General features: G+C 42.0%; 1 protein-coding gene across 18 annotated transcripts in view; it reads left to right on the top strand.

Moving 5' to 3' along the window:
- The first annotated feature begins 2,607 nt into the window (after window positions 1-2,607).
- The window catches only part of LOC110564750 (zinc finger protein 791-like), a 19,394-nt gene continuing 10,407 nt past the window's right edge, over window positions 2,608-11,594 (top strand). For 5 of the 18 annotated variants that reach the window (XM_060366747.1, XM_060366755.1, XM_060366757.1 and 2 more), the window contains exon 1: window positions 2,614-2,767. Coding sequence is in view for 2 of the 18 variants with exons in the window: in XM_060366744.1 (XP_060222727.1) it covers window positions 6,690-6,734 (45 nt within the window). In the remaining 16 variants the exon portion in view is untranslated. Of the gene's footprint in view, window positions 2,768-5,957; window positions 6,735-8,764; window positions 8,934-11,594 lie in introns of those variants that run through there. The other 13 variants (XM_060366754.1, XM_060366756.1, XM_060366748.1 and 10 more) reach the window with 7 other exon arrangements.

The following is an 11,594-nucleotide window of genomic DNA, read 5'->3' as shown; positions in this document are numbered from 1 at the left end:
CTAGATTTCCAGCATTTACCACAATCCAGCTTAAGTGGAACATTAGAATAGTCAGACAGAAAGAGCAGTTGCGTAAGAGGAATAAAACAGCTTTATGCTGCTTTCTGTAGTAATACCAGTCTTCACAGGAACCTCCAGTTAATTGAAGCCAGGACTCTTGACTTCATTGTCAAAAATAACGTGAGTCGATAAAGAGTGGAGCCGGTGTTTTATGTTTGTATATTGTTTGAATGTGTGAGCATGAGTGTGTGAACATGGATCATGAGAAGGTGAGAGGATGTTACCTTCCACTGAGTTTGATGCACGATTTCTTGTTTGTCAGTCTGTACTATGCATGTAATTGTCTAGGGACTCTCCTATCTTGCCACAGGTGCCCCGGGATTACAGACATGCACAGTTGTATTTGGCTTTACTTATGTTCTGGGGATGTGAACTTAGGTCCTCAGTTGCAGGGCAAATACTTTAACCACTAAGCTATCTTTTTAACCCTGGAGAACTTCTTTTCCCTCTCTCCTTCCTTCCTTCCTTCCATCCTTCCTTCTTTCTTTTTTTTTTTTTTTTCCAGACATGGATTCCTGTATGGCTGTCCTGGACTCGCTTTGTAGACCAGACTGGCCTTGAACTCAAAGAAGTCCATCTGCCTCTGCCTTCCCGGGTGCTGGGATTACAGGCATGTACATACCGCTGCACCCAGCAGACCTGGAGTTTTTAAGAAGAGGATTTAAGCATAGGTATTAGCAAGAAAGTCACTTCAGGAAAGTGTGAGCTTGTCAAGGGAGCACTTAGTAGTATATACAATTTTTGTGACTTCTGAAGTTATGTTTTCAACAGGTCATTAAGGACTCTTTTTCTCTCCTTTTAGTAAATGAGATCATAGGTTGTTTCCTGAGGTGCCATGGATGGGATTACAATCTGATTAGGTAAACTCTTTCAGTAGTTCCCGAAGCCGCAGTCTAGCTGTTAGAGACAGCATGGTGTGGTCCCGAATTCCCCCATCCCCACTTAGATCTCCATGCCACCCCATTGTCCGTATCACTCAGTCTGCCTGGCAGGAATGATATTCTAAAGGGACATCTGTGTATCTCTCTTTGGCCAACAGACTATTGAAACAAATCAGAATTTTTCCAGGAAGCTCCTAGAAGAAAAGACTAAGGACAACTAGAAGAGGAAATTGTCTATGGGACACTAGGTTTGACTTTCCACCATACTGTCAAGACAGGAGCTGAGGGTAGGGAGGTAGACTACACCTCATACCTTGGCAGGATCACTTAATCAAGCGTATTGCTGGCATTCTGCTTAAACTTGATCCTGCTGTAGAACCCTGGAGATGGACTAGATGCCATTATCTTGCCTTGTCCTAAGTAACCATTAATAACTTCTTTATGTTGACTGATGTTGGTTGTAGGTGCTGCAGTAGAAAGAGAAGGTCACCAAGATGCTAAGCCTTTATTTTTGAAGGAGCAAAGGGGGTCAGCCTTGAAAAAGACTGACCTTGACTAGCTCATTCCAGTTACTTTTATTCAATTATTATGCAAAATTGATTGGGGCTGGGAAAGGGTCCAACTACCAAAATTATCTTGCCCTTGCTACCTGAGAGCAGTCAACCTGCACAAATCTTGGTCCTTTTTTATTTGAATTTCAAGTTTGCCAGGAATGTCTTAGGACCAAGGTCTAACTTGGTACCAAGTTCAGACTATCCAAAGAGACATTTCTTCAAGGCTCAAAAGTTTCAAAACGATTTCTCAGCTACTACTGATTAATGCCAACATAGCAAAGGCTTTTATGAAACATTTCACTCAAAGTGAGATACTAATGCTTTATTATAATTTCACTTAAAGCCAGAACACAAAGGCTTTACTATACACATCTATCTATCTATCTATCTATCTATCTATCTATCTATCTATCTATCTATCTATCTATCTATCTATCTATCTAACCTACCTACCTATCTATTCATTCTGTAGCTCTGGCTGTCCTGGAACTTGCTGTGTAGACCAAGTTGGCTTCGAAATCAGAGATCGACCTATCTCTGTTTCCTGAGCGCTAGGATTTGGGGAAAGGCAAGTACCAACACGGCTGGCTGCTTTTCGTTATTTGACTTCTGTTTTATAGAAGGATAAGTGGAAGTGTCTGTTTCATTAGAGTAGCCAGGACACAGTAAAAGGCTCCTATCAAATGCATCCCCCATGCCTTAAACTCACTGTCTTCCCACTATGAGCAATATGGCTTTTATTATTGTGTCTGTTACAAACACTTCAAAGGGCTAGGGCAGAGTCCTGTCTTTATTTTACAGATGGAGAAACCCAGGCTCACAGACCTAAGAAGTTTTCTACTACAGTTGTGTGTAACTGCTCCTTTTACTCCCTCCATTTTAGAGAGTCATTAAAGTTGAAAACGAAGCCACCTAAGCCACGCAGGATGACACGGGCCTGTAATCACTTGGAAGGTTAAGGCAGGTTTATGAGGATTCAAGGCCAACCGAGGTGCACAGCAGAGGAGGTAGGGAAGGTGGCGTGCGCTCCTGTGGGACTCAGATTAGTGTCTCCCCGCCCACCTCCTAGGGGCTGCGAGAGCCCCAGTTCTGCAAGAGCCCCGGTTCTGGAACTCCGTTTGGGAACCAGTGATAACGCTGTGTTTCCGGAAGGTCCTCCCACTCCCGAGTCTTCCCAGCTCTGCTGGGCTCCGCCCTGGGCCTGTCTTCTCGGCCGTGGCGTTCCAGGCGGGCGGTGTAGGCGCTGGCTGGTGAGGAGTCTACGCACACTCGGTGAGGAGCAGGAAGGCCTCGCGCGTTGCTAGCCCCGCGAGCGGTTGGCGGAGGTCTCGGTCTAGTGCCCGGTCCCTGGTGGGGTCCGTGGTCAGCGGCTGCGCTTTGTGTAGCCCAGGGACCGATGGGAGAGACGGTGTCCTCGGTGCGGGGACACTGCGATCCGGACACTCGCCCTCTTGGGTCCCCTGGCGTCTCTTCCCGTCCCCGGGCAGAGTGGGGAAGCGAGCCGGGGGTCAGAAGGGTCTGCCACTCTCCTGGCCTGAACCTCAAGAAATATGTGTGTCGTAGGTCCAGCGAAGAATGGGATTGTGTCTTCAGCCCCCTGTGTGGCAGGGCGTGGAGAAAGAGCTGTGGAGTTGTCAGGCCCTACGCCAAAGATAAAGAGAGCATAGTGGCTACAGGCCTGCCAACGTGTACTTCGCAGTGAGAGCTGCCTCAGGTTCAGTGTTAGACAGGTTGGGGTTAGAGTCCCATTTGATAAGAGGAACAGTGGCCTGCCCTTTCCGAATTTGTGTAGAAAATGTATGCTCTCCAGTGGGGAGTTTCTTCCGAAGTGTGACTCATTTTCCTACCCAAAACTTTTACTCTGTGGCTGCCTGGCAAAGGATAGAGAAGGTAAACTGGCAAGGAAAACTTTTCCAGTCTTTCATAACTACTAGGAAAATTGCTTTTCTTTTTTAATTAAATCAGTTCTCCTTAGGCTCCCCCATGCCTCTGAATTTTGAGATTGTTGTCCAAGACCTTGGAGAGTAGATATTTGGTACTCTGCAGTGTTACTTTATTAGTTTTATTACTTTATTAGTTTTCTAAACGTGTGGAGCCAAAGTCAGTGTCTAGACAGTGAAATAGTTCACCAGTGGATTCTGAGAAGTTGGTTTACCTTGATGGAGTAGTGGAAACTCCTCAGGAATATTCTTTGTCTGGCTTTAATTTTTTTTCTTTCTTTGAAGACTTTATACATTTTTATCATATTCATACACCTCCCCTATCTCTTCCCAGATCAACATTCTACTTAATGTCCAACTTAATCAGACCTGCTGATAGACTCTTGTTTGTTGTTTGTTTTAAGGTTGGAACTCAGAGATTCAGTTTCCTTTGTCTTCCCAGTGCTAGGATTAAAGGCATGTACCGCTAGTCTGGGCTCTAATCTTTCTTAAAGATTTTCAGTTAAGCTATAAACAGCATCTGAGTTTTCAGAGAGTTGAATAGAAACTGGGATGTATGCAATTCCTTTTTTAGGGGTAGGAGAGTAGGCTGTTACTTCTCTGGCTATCCTGGCTCCTGCTGTGTAAACCAGGCTAACCTTGAACTCAGAGTTCCTCCTCTTCCTGAGTGCTGGGATTAAGCATGACCAGCTATGTGATCTGTTCTTAAAGTACAGCCTACTTATCAGAAACATATAAGAGTTACTGGATTCCGTTGTAGACTGAAGATCAACTGAGACATTACAGCCTTGTGGACTGAATAACTACCAGTTTCTTGGCCTGTCCTTTGGGCGACAGCCATTGTTGCACTGCCTAGATTGATTACAGTCTGTAAGCCACTCCAATAAATTCCCTTTGTGCACACACATATTTTCATTCTATTATTCTCTGTCCCTTTAGAGAATCCCAGCTAATATGCTGTGTCTAAGTAAAATCTTCACTTTTCCGTCATTGGGAGTTAAATTCTCAGTTGATTCTCTTGTTCTTTCAGCTCTCTAAGGATGATGTTCCACTGTCTTCTGGCTTGTGTTTAGTTTTAGATGTATTTATTTTAGGTGTGTGATTATTTTGCCTGTATGCATGCTTATATCCTGTGACTGAGGAGGTCAAAAGATGGCACTGGATCACCTAGACCTGAAGCTACAGAAGGTTGTCAGCTGCCACGCAGGTACTGGCAAATCAACCTGTGTTCTTGTTGAGAGCAGCAAGTGCTCTTGACTGCTGAGCCATATCTCCAGCCCAAACTGTTTTCGATAAGTATGTTCACAGTGGCATCTCATGTCTCTGATATAGGTGCCTTCATTTTTTTTTTTTTCAGTTCTCTGTTTAAAGTTTTCTTTCCCTTAGCATTAAGGTAAATTGATGATGGAGGGCTTTGATCTCAGGGAATTAAAAGGTATATCCCTTTCAGTAGAATATCTCTTATGTCTTCCTAAATATGTGGTAAATTTTATCATACAGTTAGTCATTGGAGGGTTTTGATGATAGATGTATGTTTTCTCTTCAGTTTTTCTAATTTTTCTTGATTCAGTTATGGTAGAAATGTGTACACCATAACGGTTTAGGTTACTGATGTGCTGTTATCCTCTTTTCTTCCAATCCATTTTGTTTCTGTAATTTGTGAAGATATCTTTCATTTTGTTTTGCTGGGACACTGGAGAGTCAACATAGTTTTCTCACATGCTGGACCAATTTATCTCTGAGCCTTTCTTTCCTTTTTTGAGAAGGGGTTTCTCTTTGTAGCCTGGCTGTCCTGGAACTTGCTCTGTAGAGCAGGATGGCATAGAACTCCGACATCCGCCTGTCTTCCAGAGTGTTGAGATTAAAGCTGTGTGCTACTAAGTCTAGTTATCTTTTGTTTTATTATTATTTTTAGGTGTGCTTATTTTATTTGTGGACCATGTGTGTGCCTGGTGCCAGGGGAAGTGAAAAGAGTGTGTAGGATCCCATAATTGGAGTTATGGATGTTTGTGAGCAGACATGTAGCTATTGGGAATAGATCCCAGGTCCTCTGAAAGAACAGGGCTTTTAACCACAGAGCCAGCTATCTTCAGCCCTTGAGCCTTTTAATTAAAAAAGAAAAAAGAAAAAAAAAGTTTTAAGTTTGAGATAAGATCTCATTAATTTGTCTAGGAAGTATTCCTCTTGTGCCCTGAACTTTCTTTTTAATTTTTATAATTTTATTATTTTTATGTGTGTGGGTGTTTTATGGTGTGTGGTGTATACACCATACACCACCTTCAAGTACTGTCCTTGGACACTAGGAAAGGGCGTTGGAATTGCCTTGGACTGAAGAAGATTGTTGAGAGGTTAAGTGCCTTTGCTGTTCTTCCTTGGCACTCACGTCTAGTGTCTCACAACAGCCTGTTACTGTAGCTTCCGGGGGCGATGTTATTCTACACACACAAACAAAATATAAAAATTTTATTTAAAGAAAATCAACTTTTGACATCATTATGCTGTTTTGTGATGTTTTGGTTTTTAGAAGGGTTTGTTGTTTGGGATTACCTATTTCATGGACTGCTGATCTTTACAGTTTTTTCTAAACTCCATTTTTTATTGCCCCCTCTCTTGGCAGCTGTCATTTATTGACTGTCGCATGTAACCCAGGCTAGCTTTGAACTGCTGATCCTCCTAGCACTACCTCTTGAGTGCTAGGATGAAGGCTTTGCCCACAGTACCAGGAGTGGTACGTGTTGCTATTGTTCTGGCTGAAAATGTGCAGCCTGAGAGAGACGGTATGAGCAATCGTAGCTGTGCCTTACTGAAACTGCTAATTCTTGGAGGACTTCAGGTCCTGTTCTAATATGCAGTGGGCATCCTTCCAACTGAGGCAAGGACTGTTCGTTGTGTAAGGAGCTATGCTAACACGGGCGACCCTGTGACCAGCAGGAAGGGCAAAGAGTGCCTACTTTGTGAAAAGAGCCAGCTCTGGGAAGCAAGAGCAAGCTCTGCTTAAATGCAAACTTTGTTTGGCTGGCCAGTTCTTGTCTTTTGAGCTGGGCTTCCTCCCTTAGGGAGCTGCTTCTGTCACTCAGGCCTCGCAAGCCAATCAGGTTAGCTAAGCGGGCCGCCCAATCAGGATCTCCGGAGGACGGACTCTTCCCGGCCGCCGTGCTGAGCGGCCGAGAGATGTGCAAGTGGGTTCCTCCGTCGCTGTGAGCGCTGGTACCGGGAGCTGTGCGGAGGACGTGGGCGTGCTCGGAAGCCGCGCCATGGTGAGCTGGGGGCCGCTATCCCCAGACTGGAAGAAGCGGCGGGTGAGGCGCGGGAGCCAGTGCGGTGGGTCGTTTTCGGGGCCCAGGGCGGGTCGATGTCCTGTAAGGCAACCTAGGCCTTGGACGAGCGGCCCCTGGGCAGCTCCGCCTCTTGGCCCCTTCAGCACCAAGCGCTGCACAGCGAGAGGTCCCGCCCTGCGCCGGGGAGGCTGCGCGTCGGTGACGTCACGGCTGTGCGAGCGAGCGCTCACACTGCCAACCTTTCTTGGAAGGCGGGTAGCCGAGTTAAGGTAGTCTAGTTTCTCCGAGTTACATAGTTGTGCTGTTGTGCATTTCCTAACTAGGTTTAAGATCTGCTTTGAGTTAGTTTTGTGAAAGTTGTGAAGCCTGACCAATTGTTTGTTTATATGTGCGTGTTTGCTTTACTGGTTTGTAAAGTTAATTACTGTATTTTGGGTTTGCGTCTGGTTTATTTATTCTGATATTATTTTTGAAATACTGTGCTTTGATTATTGTAGTTTTTTATTGGAAGCGTTAAGGTCAGGTACTGTTTATGCTTCGGTATTGTGTTAACGTTTTCTTTTACCTTTTGAGACAGGATCACGTGTTTCCCAGGCTGGCCTCAATTTTTCTCTTAGCTGAGGAAGACTTTGAACTTCTTATCCCGATACCTAAACCCACCTCCAGAGTACTGAGATTAGGAGCGTCTTTCTGAGGAAGGAACCTAGGGCTTCCGTGGTAGTCAAGCACTCTGCCACCTGTTGTGTTAACATTATGAGTATCTCTTGCCAGATAATGTTTAGATAAGCGTTCTGTTCCTTGTTTGTTTTCAACACAAATTGTGAGGATTTATATTGGGGTGTGTTGAATCTGTAAATCGGAATGGTAACTATCATGATTTTGAGGCTTCCTTTCCAAGGTCATGGAAATCTCTCCACTTACTAAGTTCTTTGATTGTTTTTTAATTAGAAATCTGCAATTTTTATATAGAGACTTTAATTACATTAATATGCAAATATGTCTCACTTTATCTTTGGTGCTATATAAACTGTGTGATGGCTTTTATTTTACACCCGAAAGTTCTTTTGGTGATATACAGGAAATTGGTGGAGTTTGCATAATAATTTGTGGTTCAAACTAGTTTCCATTTTCCTGAGTTCTTGCTGGTTCTTGGATTTTCTTTTCTTTTTTGGGGGGGAGGGGTGGGGGAAGGGGACTGGAGACAGGGTTTCTCTGTGTAGCCTTGGTTGCCCTGGACTCAACTTTGTAGACTAGGCTGGCCTTGAACTCACCAGTTTCTGCCTCCCTAGGAGCTAGGGTTATAGTCCTGTGCCACCACTCCTAGCTTGGTTCTTGGATTTTCTAAGGCCAAAGACTATTTTATTTTCCTTAATGGTTTCAGTAGTGCTTTTTCTTCTGGGAGTATAGCTATTTGCTTGCAATTAGTAGTATGATGACATGATTTTTGATCTTTAACTTGTCAGTTTGGTGGATCACATTTTTAAAATTCTGTTCTGGTTGATGGATTAAAACAGCTATTTGCAAAATGTTAGGCATGCATTCTACCTTGGAGCTCTGATCAGTCGGAATTTTGAAGTTTGAATTGACCTTCTCTATCTGCATCAATTCCAGCATGATTTTGGTATAGACTTGTTTTCAGACCAGCTTTTATTCTGCAGACCAGGCTGGCTTTAAACTCACAGTAATTCTGTTTCAGCATGCCAAGTGCTGGGATTACAGGCATATATAGTCACACTGCCTCTTTTTAATTATTTTTTAAAATACACCTGAAAATTCAGGTTACTAATGTTGAGTTTTTGCACTGGTCGTTCTTTAGGTTTTGTTTGTTTTATTTTAGTTTAATGGTAATGTTGATCTCATAGGATGTCATTGCCTTTATAGAGGCCATTTACAGAATTAGTGCCATGTCTTAATGCTCAATTGTTGAAAAATTGATGATTGAAATTTGTGTCTATCCTTTTTTTTTTTTTTTTTTTTTGAGTTAGCAATTTTATTTCTTTAGCACATACAGACCTATTCTTACTGGCCATCTCTTTTTGTTTGCCTTTCAGAGAATTGGCTCATTTCTTCTAAGTTACTAAATATGTGCTCTGAGGTTGTTTCATAGTATGCCTTTGTGATTCTTTTAATCTTCATGCTAATGATGGCCCTATATAATTCTCTCATTCAAGTACTGACCAGGCCCGATCCTGTTGAATTTCCAAGATTACATGAGATTAGGTATGTTTAGGCTGGTATGGCTCTAAGTGGCCCTTTATAATTCAAATCCTTAATCTTTTTAAAAATATGGCTGTAAAATTACTAATTTTTATCAATATTTTTGAAGAGGCAAGTTTAAGAGTGATTGTCTTGAGTTTTTGTTCACAATATTACTTTTTAATTGTTGTTTTCTCTGTGCCTGATTTATTTCTTCTTTCTCTAGCTTTCTATTATGTCATGATTTATTTTTCATCTGTCTTCAATTGCAATATCTATATATTTATTGTTTTAATCCCCTCAAACTTTCAATTTTTAAATATTTAGATTTCTCTTGAGACCTCTTTTACCATGTCTTACCTAAAACTTTGATTCACTATCCAGATTTTCTACTGTGCTGCCTTTAGTTTAGGGATTCTTATGCCTAATCATAAAGGTGCCAAAATTGAGTCTCAGTCTCTCCTTGTCTCTGTCTCTCTCTCTCTCTTTCTCCCTCTCCTTCCTCTCTTCCCCCACGCCCTTCTCTCTCCCTCTTTCCCTCTTCAGGGTGGAAGTGTCAGGGCTACTAGTCCAGGATTTATAATAATTTTAATGATTTTATTATTTATTTTTATTTTAAGTGCGTTGGTGTTTTGCCTGTACTTATGCCTAGGTGAGGTTGTTAGGTCTCTTGGAGCTGAAGTTAGAAGTAGTTGTGAGCTGCCATGTGGGTGCTGGGAATTGAACATATGTCCTCTGGAAAAACAGCTAATTCTCTTAACTGCTGGGCCTCAGGATTTGTAATGAGTTTCTAGTGATACCTCAAAATATATCTTGTTCCTGGGTTGGAAGAAACTATTGGCCAATCAGAAGAGTTGGTCACTTAGAGTCTTGAGCTTCCTTACATTATGATAAATGCTTAAGATAAGCCTGATACACAGGAGGAGAAAATAAACTCGTAGAGAGCTACTCACATTGTCAGCATATAAATCTGACCTGAAACACAGTTCCCCCAGTTAGCGATAGTAGAGACACTTGCCATTTTCAGTGGAAAATGAGAGACGATCAAGAAATCAACAAAGCAGAAACCATTTACTTTTCCCAAACCAAAACCTGATATAAAATAAACTACAAAAAATAAAATACTAAGTGAAATTAGTAGTCACAGATAAGAGTTACAATAATTTATACATCAAAGAAAGACTAAAGTTAGAAGATAATGAATTATTTCGAATACTTCAAGCGTTAAAATGTTTTGTAGAGTACAAATAAGTTTAGCAGTCAGGAACCAGACTTTTGAGTCAGAATAATCTATTTTGGACTGGTGAGATAGCTCAGTGGGTAAAAACATGCGTTGCACAAGCCTGATGACATGAGTTATAATCCCTGGAACCCACATAAAAACCAGATGTAGTGGTGCGTGTATATAATCCCAGTGCACATATGGTGAAATGGTAGGTGGGGACAGAAGATCCCCTGGAACCTGGTCTGGAATATGTAATGCAGTAGCAAAAGTGAGAAGCAAAGTTCAACATTGAATGTTGTCTTGATACCCCTATCTGTGCTATGGTAATGGTGGATATCTCTGAGACAGTAGCAACTGGAACTTAATGGCCTGTTATCTGGAAGGAGTCCATAGTATCAGAAAGTTAAGCAAAGGCCTCCCTATCTATAACCCCAGTCATAACCCATAAGCAGGAATTCGGAAAACCAGCTCCAAGTCTCCCCAAAAAGAGTCATCCCACCAAGACTTAGTGATATCAGATATCTGTTTTGAGCCTTTTATCTTGTGTCCATAACAAAAGTCATAATGGTCAAACATGGCACTGTAGCATAACTTTTACAAAGGAGGTAAGGAGTATGATAGTAGCAACTGGAAAGATGGGAAGAATGGTAGGTATTAAGCTGAGGTATTGGGGGAAAGGAATAAGATGGGCATCATAACTTAAAGCAGGTATTGTGTGTGGTTATGGCATAGTTTAAAGCTCACTGGAACATATTTAGGATAATTTCCCTGAAATGACATTAAAGGGGTAAGAAGGTAGGGCTTGTGCAATTATAGAACACAGAAAGGGAAAGAAAAAACACTGGGAGCTGCTTTGTGAGGGTGAGTTTTACCTTAGCCTCATTGGAATAGGAGATAGTAATCTCCCAAGAAGCTCACAGGAGTAGACTTCTTGAGCTTCTGAGGTGGAAAAACGTTAACTATAGACAGATAACACATAGTCATAGGTTAGTTCTCAATTCTTTTGTGGTTGGAAACCCCATAGTTAGGATGTCTTTCAGGTCTGGAAAAGGCTGCTTGTGCCCACTGATAGAAAGTTGTTAGTAGGGGAATTTGCGCCTTAGAAGAGGAACTCTTAATGTGTATATGAGACTAGTTGGTCTCTTGATAAGTTACAACAGCATTTTGATGTGAGGTAAAAGGTCTGTTAGAGGTTAAAAAAATCATCTATGTACTAAAGGAGGCTGTTTCTATATGAAAATTTCAAAAAAGAATGGTTTTCTGCCATGGCAAAGATGGGTTTCTTGCCATGTCCTGAAGCAAGACACCCTAGGTGAGTGTTTGAATGTCTGGGAAAAGTGGTCCTGTCATTTAAAGGCAAATAACTGAGTCTGGTGGGTTGGAATACAGGAAAAAAGCATCCATAAAGTCTTAAATGATAAACCTAGGTGGTGTTGGAGAGTATTTCTGCTTACTGCATA

This window comes from Meriones unguiculatus, chromosome 14 (genome assembly GCF_030254825.1).
Source record: "Meriones unguiculatus strain TT.TT164.6M chromosome 14, Bangor_MerUng_6.1, whole genome shotgun sequence".
Taxonomy (NCBI): domain Eukaryota; kingdom Metazoa; phylum Chordata; class Mammalia; order Rodentia; family Muridae; genus Meriones; species Meriones unguiculatus.
Note: the sequence above shows the minus strand (reverse complement) of the source record. Positions and strands in the feature narration are given on the sequence as shown.